The following is a 12,232-nucleotide window of genomic DNA, read 5'->3' as shown; positions in this document are numbered from 1 at the left end:
TATGCATTTTATAATAAACGGTTACAGAACGCTTTTCAAAGACCAACTCGACCGATCCAATGCAACGTGTTCCTTTAAGTTGGGGACTTGTAGGACGCTAGGTGGGGCGCAAACTTACCAGGTAAATCAATTGTTCTTGGTAATGTGCGCATGCTAAGAACTACAATGGAAGTTTACCTGGTAAGAATGTACACCTAGCATTCCAAAAATCTCCCACTGCCAAATCACATACATTACATGAAAACAAGTTTAGGTATTAACAAAGTGGAATTTTATTTTGTTGTTTGCCTATAGGAGTTGGAATTCTTGACCGCACAGTTTTTCTTGTAGCATGTAGAGTATATTACTGTATTGGACATTTTGTTGAGCATGCTGATGCAGAAGTACATGCACTTGTTCCCTTTGCACACTTTTGGGTCAAAACTTTTATGTCATGGGAGACTTTGGGGGCACTTTGTGGCAGCAGACAATTGCCAGGAAAAGTTTGCATGCTCAGAACAATGAAAATGTATCTGCTTAAGCCCGGTTCATACATATGTACTTCGTGCAATTGCGAATGCGTAGCAAATTTTGATTACACGTGGCTGTTTTCGCAGCAAATAGTTCACAGGAGTTGGACACAGTTTAACTGTTGCGACTTATTCGTTGCGAATTTGTGACGCATTCGCAGGAAGTCTGAACCGGGCTTAAGGCTGCTGCCAGCCAGCGTTTCAAAGTCTCCAGTGGTAATTTCTTCAATCATTAAACACAAGACACTAATGACAGCATCTTTTACCTTGTACACACAAAGAGTCTGAAAAGTCTCTTACAAGCAGATATGTTCAGGATTTTCTAAATGTACACACATTCATAAAGAAGCAGCTAACCAGTACACAACAAATGGCTGTAATTGCTCGGTGACACCACAACCTTAAAGACACTGAACACCTTCGCTAATTGTCAAAAACCAGTCTTCTCACTTGTTGCATCCCAACATGCATAAAATAACATACCTGTGAAAATACTATTTGCAAGAGATTAATGAAAGAAAGACACCTTTGTTGCATTGTTTAAGTATTTTGCTAACATTTTTATTTATTTTTTTTTTTTTTGGGGGGGGGAGTAATTTACATGTACATGTGCACCAGGCATACCACATTTGGTACCAGTCTCATGCATACATACATGTACAGTATGTGTAAACAGTTACAAGTTTATGTGCAGAGGGTGCACCAGGCATACCACATTTGGTACCAGTCTCATGCATACATACATGTACAGTATGTGTAAACAGTTACAAGTTTATGTGCAAAGGGTGCACCAGGCATACCACATTTGGTACCAGTCTCATGCATACAGTACACATGAAAGAGTACATGTGCAAAGGGTGTAGGTTAGAGGGTAAATGTAGAATCATGGTAGAATCACACACTAATCTATATCGGAGAGTAAATCAACTTCATGTACATGATATCTTAATCCTGGGTCTAGGTGCAGTCATCAACTAAGGCAGTCCAGCTAAAGAAGAGTGGATATCTCTGGAAGCAAGGCGGGTAAGTTGATCTTCAACTGTAGACCAAGGCCCAATTTCATAAAGCTGTTCTGCAGAAAAATCTGCTGAAAATTTTCTTTGCTCAGCAAAAATTGAGTGGGGCACCAGTCACTGCATGTAAACTTAAGGTAATTTTGGCTGGGAACCTGTTTCTGTTTAAAAGCAATACTTTTTTTGTGATTAGCATGTTTTGTGCTTAGTGGACATGCACATGCCTGTACCATACAGCCACCATATTGGTCATCTTCCTTGTGTCATGGCCGAGCGGTTAAGAGCACCGGATTCAAGCTCTGGTGTTTGATCAGCAGAGTGTGGGTTCGAATCTCGTTCATGACACTTGCTACATAAAATTGGGGAGGTAGTGCTTTCTGCTCTACCGGCCAGGCTTCGGACTGATGATACCCAAGCCTACATTCATATGGACTGTGAAAGGGGTAACCCTGTTTCAGCCCTAGGAGTAGGTGGCAACGGCCTCTGGACAAAATTAATTGTAGCCCACACCTTGAAGTGGCCTTCAGGCCTTGTGTGTCTGGCAACTTGCATAAAAATTAAAAAAAATAACAGTAATGAATGCTAATATACAATGTACAAAATAGAGCCAGACAATTTCTCCTTCCTTTCTCAGTTTGGTTATATAGACCTTTCTTTGTTGATAAAAAAACAGCCTTGGTTGGCATGGTCAGCCGGATGTTAGTAAAATACTAAATTGTTAAACAGATGTACTAAAATTCAACATTTTCTGCAAACTTTCAATTAAATAAAAAACATCTTATAATTAGTTTTTTTGTTTTTAAAAAAATCAACAAATTCTGTTTAATTGTTACAAAAAATAGCAATCTTCTCTTGATTTGCACTTGTGGCTTTCCATAGTTTTTCAATCTGGGTTGGCACAAACTTGAGCTGTGACCTTGCAAAAGAAATGTCTATTGATTTGAACGGGAAAAAATCCACAGGCAAATCACTCCAGTGGGATTTGAACCCACGACCTTTGCATTGCCAGAGTAGATGTCTTACCACTGAACCACTGAGCTAGCCCGGTGGCTGGAGGCAGTTTGAATCCTGTGTGTTAGCAGCGGGTACCACATCGATTTAATAGATGTTAGTTTTTGCGTTGGGGATAAACAATATAGTTTCTGCTCTAGCAATGCAGAAGTCTCGGGTTTGAATCCCACCGGAGTGATTTTCCAGGTGACTTTGTCCGTGAAACTTGAAAAAATACTGAGTAAAAGTGCTTAATACACACCATTTAGCAATTGTTTTCTAATTTAGTCATAAAAACACTGTGTTTTAAAAAATTCCCCCAAATGAATTATTTTTGTTGCATGGTTCTTGTCTCTTTGGAAGCAGTGACAAATGGGTTTACACTTTCTTTCAGAGTTTCATGAACACTTCAAAATCTTTAAGTCTGAACTTTGAATAATTTGTGGTTGAACTAAGAAAAATTTACTAGAGCGGATCTGAACCAACGATCTCTGGATTGACATACTGGCACTCTACCAACTGAGCTACATGTATCTAGTCCTATGTTGTACTAGAGCGGATCTGAACCAACAACCTCTGGATTGACATACTGGCGCTCTACCAACTGAGCTACATGTATCTAGTCCTATGTTGTACTAGAGCGGATCTGAACCAACGACCTCTGGATTGACATACTGGCGCTCTACCAACTGAGCTACATGTATCTAGTCCTATGTTGTTCAATGTTTGTCTCCCTATTTTTGTCACTGGCAAGCTGAACAAAGATGTTGACGAAAAATAGGGAGAACGCCAAAACATAGGGCTAGATAGCTCAGTTGGTAGAGCGCAGGCACCTTAATCCAGAGGGGTTGTTGGTTCAAATCCTGCTCTAGTCAATTTGTCTTTGTTCCACACTAAATAATTTTTCTCATACACATTTTCACCATAACCTTTGTTATTTTATCTGAGCAGAAAGCAGAATAATAAAGGGTTCAGGAAGCGCTGGGTTGTCTTTAATGGAACCGAGATCAGATACTTTGAAAACGAACAATCGGTAAGTGACAAATTATTCAAAACTTACAGCTCTGAAATATAGTGGCCAAATAAAACGGGATAGTCGTGTCTTAGCTGAGCGGTCAAACCACTGAACCATCATTGCTTTGTCCTTCGGATGCGGCATACATGCTAGCCATACGTGTAGGTCAAACCTGTTGTGTAATTAATGCACTTTAAAGAACCCAGTTTCATTCATCACTAAAGAGAAGGGGTTTGCTCCTGTGTTCTTGCAGTGGCTAATGAACGCTCCACAACACCTTGTAAACCCTTATCAGGCGCTACATAAATGGGTCTTACAATTCAAAACATCAAAAAGCTGTCTTTAAAAATTACAGATTTGGGGTTGCACAAAAATTTGTTTTTACTAGAGCAGAATTTGAACGAATTGACCTCTGGATTAATGTGTCGACGATCTACATGTACTAACTGAGCTATGTAGCCCTATGTTGGCGGTCTCCCTATTTTTTTCAATGTCTTAAAAAATAACCATTACCTTGAGACGCCAGTAGATACAGAGCTATGTAATTTATTTCACTTAATTCTTTTCAAGTAAGTTTTCAAACGTCTTGTAGGTTTATAACTTAAGGAAGGTTTGAGATATTTGCTTTGGATTGAGGAAATTTGGTTTTAACGTCCGTTATCTATAAACAATATTTTATTCTGATCTATTTTCAGTTGTCTGAGTGCAAAGGGATCATCCCTTTGGGGACAATGCGTGACGTCAAAAACCACTGCGGAACAGCCAAAGTAAGTTGGATATTCATTTCATTAATTTTATTTCACTTAACACTGGCAAAACACTAATAGGTGAGATACAATCCTTAAAAAAGAGCAGACTGAGAAACCTAAAATAAATGCAAATAGTCAAAATTGTATAAAAATACCAAACCTGTAGTGGCAGTAAGGAAGCGTTGACCATCACATCTACAAGGCTGGCCTACCACAAAAACCGCCAACAAATACTCTGCCTTTCAGATTAAAAAAAAACAAGTTCCGGCTAAATAATGATTATCCCTAATTCCCTTGACTAGGATCCTTCCTCACCAACACCCAAACTGTTTGACTTTAATTATGGTGGTACATGCTTGCCTGATCTTGTGAAAACAGACATAAATAGGCCTAACTTCATGGCACTTCTTACCGTGTAACTCTGTCCTAACACCCTGCTGCAGGTCATGGAAATAGAGGGCGCCGTAAAGCGCAGAATTCTTCCATAAGCAACTCCATGATATTGGGTCCCATTTACTAGTGCAGTCCCCAGTCCTAGTGCAATCTTTAGAAATACACACACTAGAGGGCGCCTTAAAGCGTAAAATTCTTTAATAGACTTATTTTTTAAATAGCCCTTTACACACCATGTCTCAAAGCGCTTCCACATTATTACCCCTGGTCACTGAGCCTTACAGGCAGTGGACACTATTGGTAATTACTCAAAATAATTATTAGCATAAAAAAATTCTTGGTGACGAGTAATGGGGAGAGGTTGATGGTATAAAACATTGTGAGAAACGGCTCCCTCATAGTTTTTGAGAAAGAAGTAATTTTCCACGAATTTGATTTCGATACCTCAGATTTAGAACTTGAGGTCTTGAAATCAATCATCTAAACGCACACAAATTGCGTGACAAGGGTGGTTTTTTCTTTCATTATTATCTCGCAAGTTCAATGACCGATTTAGCTCAAATTTTCACAGGTTTGTTATTTTATGCATATGTTGAGATACACCAACTGTGAAGGCTAGTCTTTGACAATTGCCAATAGTGTCCACTGCCTTTAAATCATTCCTTAAACCATCTCAGCTCCCTGGGGAGTATACAACCTGTGCAGCTAAATATGTAGCGCGCTAAGCTAATCGATCACAAGAACCATATCTGCCCTCACAGGTACCCATTTACCCCTGGGTGGAGAGAAGCAATTATAGTTAAGTGTCTTGCTCAAGGACACAAGTGTCACGACAGGGATTCAAACCCACACCCTGCTGAACAGACACACCAGAACTCAAGTTCGGTGCTCTTATCTGCTTGGCCACGACACCCCATGATAAAAAGCGCCATGAGATTGTGCCCAGTTTACACTAATAGTCCTCGGTCCAATAATTATTAACAATTAACATTGAGTCTGTTGCCCCCCCCCTACATATCTATGTACAGTATCTCCCATTATTCATCGGTGAAGGAAAAACTGCAATTGATTGTTTAAGGATGTTCCATATCAATTTAGAAATTGTGGGTTATGTTGTTATATTTGTTGTCCTTTTATGTATCCTTTAGTTTGGCGATGGAAAACACAACCGTATCATTGTGGAGACCACTGGGAGGTCGTTCCATTTTGCTGCCGAGACCTTGGGTAAGAATTTAACATTTTTCTTGATGTATACCATCATTCATTCACATTTGTATTTACATCTCATTATTTGTGTTCAATGTTGGTCATTCATTCTCTTTGCTTGGAAAACAAAACCATCAAGTGTATTCTAAATTGTGTTTTTTTTTTCTCTTGTAAAGCGAAGCCTACAGTCTCATGACTTTCGGTAGTTTTTTTGTGAACAAGCTAAAGATTGCCAAGGAACTGTACTTCGCTTAAATCCAACTTGGCCATCAGTAAAAGGTGAACACATTTCAGACTAACACATATATGAAGACGGAAAACAAACAATGTATTCGTACTATTTTGATTGTAGTTGAGGGAACGCTATGGGCCAATACGCTGATGCAAGCTATTCTTTCCTACAAGGTAAGCGAGAAATGTTATTGAGAGATTTTGCAGAAGTACCATGGACAAATCTTTGAAGAGTTGTTAAGTGAAGTACAACTTGAAGCTATGCATGGGGCCCACTTTGATGACTCTGCTTACCACAGAATTCTGCACTTCTGGGCTTGATTTCACAAAAAATAAGACAATCTGTCAGTGTGACATCACACTTTACTAAGCAACTACGATTGACATGCAGTTAAGATCAATCTTAGCTCTTTGTGAAATCGGCTCCTGGCACCCTGTCAGGCATGTGATTCCATGGGCTTTAACCCTATGGAGACCATAGTGGCAACAAGTATGACAAGCGGCCACCATTAGTGGCCACAAGCGGCTTGTACTGAAATGCCCATAGCGGCTGCAAATGGCTACAATATTTGACCTACTTACATGTATGCTCAAACAAGAGAAAGCGGTAATTGCCAAAGTTATCTATAAAATTGTAATGTCAAATTTCCCATGTTAACAAAGAATCTACAGTTCTATGACAAAATGTTTCCCTTTTCCCTTGACAAAAACCTGTCTCTGCAAGCTGAGTAGATAAAATGGCTCTTAAAGGAACACGTTGCCTTGGATCGGTCGAGTTGGTCTTTGAAAAGCGTTTGTAACGGTTTGTTATATGATAAGAAAGATATTTTAAAAGTAGAATATAATGATCCACACAAGTCTCACTCGAAATTGCTAGGTTTTCCTATTACCTCGTCGACAAACACGGTTGGCCATTTATGGGAGTCAAATTAAATGGCCGACCATGTTAGTTCACAAAGTAAAAGGAAAACCACGCAATTTTGAGGCAAATATGTGTGGATCATTGTATTCTACTTTTAAAACATTTTTCTAATCAAATGCATTTTATAACAAACGGTTACAAATGCTTTTCAAAGACCAACTCGACCGATCCAAGGCAACGTGTTCCTTTCATGTTGGCCGGGATTGTAGATACAATTACTGTCTGTCAAATTATTTTCTTTCTTTGACATACTTCTGAGTAACGTCTCCTCTGATATTGATGACTAATCATTCGAACAATGCTTTCTCCTTTTAGACTCCACCGGGTGGCTTTCCTGTGGGAGGAGATATGAGCTGCCCTGACAAAATGGTAAGTTCCACTTCCAGTCTCTCAGTTTGTTTGCCTCTCATTGTCAATATTAGTGTTGTATCCCACAACCTGTGGCAATGTCCTGGCAGAGCGGTCAAGCACACTGAATTCAAGCTCTGTGTCCACTTCCATAGAGTTGCTTAAAGGCACTGGACACTATTGGTAATTGCAGAGATACCAACATACACGATTTGGGCGTAGCAAATACGATTTCGAGCCGTGACTACGACGCTACGATAATACTCAATATAACACGCTAAACAAGCCGGCAATATAATTGTATTAAATCGTACAATACATGCAAACAACTAATGAACTATTAAGTGGAAATAAAGTTAAGAAAAATATCAAAACAATTGTAACAGAAAAGAAAAAAACACTTTTAATTTTAGAACGCAGTGTTGAATAATAGCGGCGAATTCACTCGAACAATGTACGTGTCTCGACGGCATGATTGTTGCGTGCCCTCCCCCGCTGGCTGGCCGGCTGAGTGTGCATTGTTTACGCTAGTGCATTTCTGCAAGATCGTACCCATTGATCTCTATTACACGATGGGGGGAATAGTGCACACGTGCGTGGGGAATGAGGTTGTGTGTGAGCTAACGTGTCACAGTAACCTCATTCCTCATGTATCCACTATTATTGTGCCCACGCTGGCTGTACATGTACTTTATGGAAGCTTGGCAAAAAAAGTACGAAATAATGACGACAAAAAAAGGAGACCTTCTGAACAAAAAAACTCTCAACTGAGTGGCCTGTGAGGTCTAAGCTAGACAGTTTCCATGTTTTCCTACCAGTAATTGTAGCGCCGATGTCCAGACAATGCCCAGACAATGCCCAAAATACGGACACTTTTTTTGCCCAAAATCCGGACACGTTTTTTTTTTTTTTTTTTCTCTTTTTTCTCCTCACTCTCCCAATAGCTTGTTGTTGCGTTTCTGATCATTAAAACAAAAACATCCCTTTTTTATGTTACATTTAAGTAAGGCCACCCTTTTTTATGTTACATTTTTGAAACATAGTCAGAAGATGAGGGAAATCAGGGGTTTTTTCAAGTTTTTTTTCACTGGCCATTATAAACATTTGTAGCTGTTCTGTTGATGCATACAGGTAATTGTTATTTCACAACAATGCCTGAAAATGAGCTAATTAGCATTGTAGAGAGAATAGAATCGGTTTAGGGAGCCCAAGATGCGCTCGCCCTTAACATTTGGGAGATGCTACTCTTTTTTAAAATTCAATGTTGGCATCTCTGTAATTGCTCAAAATAAATGTTAGCATAAAAACTTACTTGGTAACGAAAAATGGAGAGCATTTTATAGTAGACGACAATTTGAATATGGCAACCTCTGTAGTGACGTAGTTTTTGAGAAATAGGTAATTTCTAACCGCACTGTTGACATGTCAACCTTTAAAGGCACTGGACACTATTGGTAATTGTCAAAGACAAGTACATCAACATATGCATAAAATAACAAACCTGTGAAAATTTGAGCTCAATTGGTCGTCGAAGTTGCGAGAGAATAATGGAAGAAAAAACACTCTTGTCGCACAAGTTGTGTGCTTTTAGATGCTGGTCTTGAATTCAATTCAAATATTTTAGTAAGAAGATTACTTCATTCTCATAAATGATGTTACTTCAGAAGGAGCCCTCGTCACAATGTTTTATACTATCAACAGCTCTCCATTGCTTACCAGGTAAGTCTTTATGCTAACAATTATTTGAGCAATTACCAATAGTGTCCAGTGCCTTTGAGAGGTGAATGTGGCAGTGTGTTATTCAAATCAAAGGTCACGACAATGTCCCTTTAAATCTAGAACTGTCTGCTTTGCCCTTGAAATAAAGGACATGTCTGCCAATGAAATCCTAGTCATAGTCTGCTTATATAAACTTAACAGGAACTTCCTTGATTCATTACTGATAGGGTCACGGTAATGATAGGATCAGGAACATTAAGTGTTGGTTGTTGATCTGTAGGGTTACTTGGTTTCAAGTTGGACGTGGTACTATCATTCATTCGGAGAAGTATTGCTTCCTGAAAGAAGTATTTCACTTACATGATACAAATAATATAATGCACTTCTTATGTAATGCTTTATAGTCCCCGAGGGTCTTGCATGGTGGATGCGATAGGCCTATCAATACATTCGAGTTTTGGTCAAATGATGGTTAAACAAAACTTTTCCTTAGTTTCCCAGTAAATGACCACTAACCACTAAGAGCAGGAAGAGCAATTAAAACGCCATTATTACTCTTTTACGGACCAACTACGTCCAGACGTACGGAACAATTTTGTCATAAGTTGGCGATGAACTTGTACTTTGACCCACTTAATAACGAGTCTTCGCGATATTGTCATCGCCATTATGTTTTGCAATGAATAAATTTGTCGCAAAGGATTTAGTGAAATTGTTATCTAACACCCATTTCTGAGCCTCCAAGGTTCAAATCATGGGCAGCTTTTCATTTGTTACTCTTTAAGTGTATTTATTCAATTTTACAAATCATTGTGTTGTTGGAATTGATCTTCTCATCCTAAAAATCGTCTCCTGACGATGACCAGAGCAAGCTTGTCGAAACGTTGAGACCAATTCAGAACTAACTCCGCGGCTGAAGTAGTAGTCCCAGCCTATTTTCTATACCATCCGCCCTGGTAATAGTTAAAAGCAGGACAGTTCTTTTTAGAACTGAGAAGTCTCCCGAACCCCATATTATCTACTCCGCGGCAGTAGAATAATTGCAAGACAGTTCTCTAAGAACAAACTCTACCTGGCAAGTAGATACACACATGGTGTTACTGCAAGCCAAATATATATCCTGAAAATTGTTATAATTTATGTTGAGAAATTAATTTTAATTTTTTTTGCAGGGTTATGTGAAAATTGATGGCTACCGAACAAAAAGGTAAAAAATCTTTAATAATTCATTTAATTTTGTATATTAATTTTGGATTGAGCTGGAGTTTTATATACAAATTTTGCTCTTCCCTGGTTGCCGGCAACAATAGAAATAATTATCAGACCTGTATGCTTCGTTTTCAAAAAGGCAAGGGCAACAAGGCATTTTCTCCTAGGTAAAGGGCACCCTACGACGAAAGTGTAAATTTCTGTAAACTTCTAGAGCATTTTAAGGGCACCAAGGCAATGAGCAGGGGAGATGGAGGAAATGGCCCTGATTGCCTCAGTGAAGTGTCAGGCCTGAATTCTGGCAGTCATTCAGGGTATTCAAACCCAAGTCTGTTAAGAGTTTTCAGTGTAGTTAGATTTTGCCCTTGGAAAAATGTGAAAAATTTCGTTCAACGCGATTTTGTTTACATTCATATTAATTTAATATATTTGTTTGGTTTTTAGGTTTCTTGCTATCAAAGGAGAGATGCTTTGCATTTACAACACGGAAATGGTAAGAAAATCTCGCTTATCTAGAACAAATGAATTTGATTCATGTTGTGCTAGTTTATGGTATCAGTGTAAGCTTAGTAGTTTTTGATTTGGGGTGTATGGCTTTTGATTGGCGCCACGAACAAATAAGTGGAACTGCAACATAGGGCTTTTTATGTTGGTGGGGCTTAGGCATTCTGGATCATTATAAATGGTTCTATCTTGTAGATTATTTTCAAAACTAGGCCAACAAAAAGTCTTTTCGTAATTCGCTACGATACACTAACTTGTTCATGGATGAGACCTGGTATTTAAGTGACAAAAAAGATGTTGTCACTTTTTATTTGTGACGGATTTAATTGGATTTGTGGTATTCGTAATTACATTGTGTGTTGATTAAATCAACTTGCTAACTATTCTATTTTCCAGGATTTTGAGTCGGCCATAGCGATTTCAGATATCCAGATGAAGCTTGCATCGGTGAAGGAACTGCCAAAAAATAAGATGCAGCTAGCTACTCCACCAAAGATCTACACGTAAGTACATGAAACTTCTAACTAGGAGTATCATTAAAACACTAACTGGCGTGGCTTATTGGTTCCGGCACCACAGAACTGTTGTCAAAGTGTGGGTTGGGGCCCTGGGGTCGATTTCACAAAGAGCTAAAATTAATCGCAACTGCAAATCGGTCGTAGTTGCTTAGTAAAGTGTGATGTCACAATGCAAATCACTATGGTGATACTGAAATTTTTTCTTACGATGGATTTTATTGCTTTGTGAAATCGAGCCCAGATCATGGCACTTGTGTTCTTGAACAAGACACTGATCCATAATTGCTTCATTCTTGAGACAAGTCATCAGTCCTGTTTGTTGTTTAAAGTGAAGGTACACGTTTGGTAATTGTCAAAGACCAGTGTCCTCACTTGGTGTATCCCATCATAAGCATAAAATAACAAGCCTGTGAACGTTTGAGCTCAATTGGTCATCGGAGTTCCGAGGAAATGATGAAAGAAAAAACACCCTTTCAGACAGGAATAAAAGACTTCTAGCTAGAAGTCTTTTATTATTTTATTGAGAAATTACCTCTTTCCCAAAAACTATGTTACTTCAGAGAGAGTCGTTTCCCACAATGTATTATACTACCAACAGCTCCCCAATGCTTGTTACCACGTCAGTTTTTAAGTTAATATTTGTTTTGTACTTTCCCTTTAGTGCAAATAAAATAACCTAAAACACTAATCGTTCGTTATCAGTGGGGCAAAGAGTATTGACATCTCCCGCTTTTGTAAATTTGGGGGTCAATTCCTTTTTGTAAATTTTGACCCCGTAAATGTACTGCTTGTTGAAAAATAGGTGGAAACAGTAAATATCGCATGTTAGTGTCAGGGTTCATGCAAATATTAAATTCACAAATGTTGAAATCATATTCCTATCAAAATCAACATGGAACTCAAATT

The 12,232-nt window shown here is 38.7% G+C and overlaps 1 protein-coding gene across 6 annotated transcripts in view; it reads left to right on the top strand.

The window, feature by feature from the left end:
- Positions 1–12,232, top strand: part of LOC117293284 (arf-GAP with Rho-GAP domain, ANK repeat and PH domain-containing protein 1-like) — a 74,648-nt gene that overhangs the window by 17,709 nt on the left and 44,707 nt on the right. For all 6 annotated transcript variants that reach the window (XM_033775524.1, XM_033775525.1, XM_033775522.1 and 3 more), the window contains 9 exons: positions 1,471–1,532; positions 3,464–3,545; positions 4,223–4,294; positions 5,818–5,893; positions 6,228–6,280; positions 7,344–7,397; positions 10,268–10,302; positions 10,749–10,797; positions 11,205–11,311. In XM_033775524.1, the coding sequence (XP_033631415.1) occupies positions 1,471–1,532; positions 3,464–3,545; positions 4,223–4,294; positions 5,818–5,893; positions 6,228–6,280; positions 7,344–7,397; positions 10,268–10,302; positions 10,749–10,797; positions 11,205–11,311 (590 nt within the window). The remainder of the gene's footprint in view (positions 1–1,470; positions 1,533–3,463; positions 3,546–4,222; positions 4,295–5,817; positions 5,894–6,227; positions 6,281–7,343; positions 7,398–10,267; positions 10,303–10,748; positions 10,798–11,204; positions 11,312–12,232) is intronic.

Source organism: Asterias rubens, chromosome 8, assembly GCF_902459465.1.
Source record: "Asterias rubens chromosome 8, eAstRub1.3, whole genome shotgun sequence".
NCBI classification, from domain to species: Eukaryota; Metazoa; Echinodermata; class Asteroidea; order Forcipulatida; family Asteriidae; genus Asterias; species Asterias rubens.
The sequence above is the reverse complement of the archived record's forward strand: the minus strand, read 5'-3'. Positions and strand labels throughout refer to the sequence as shown.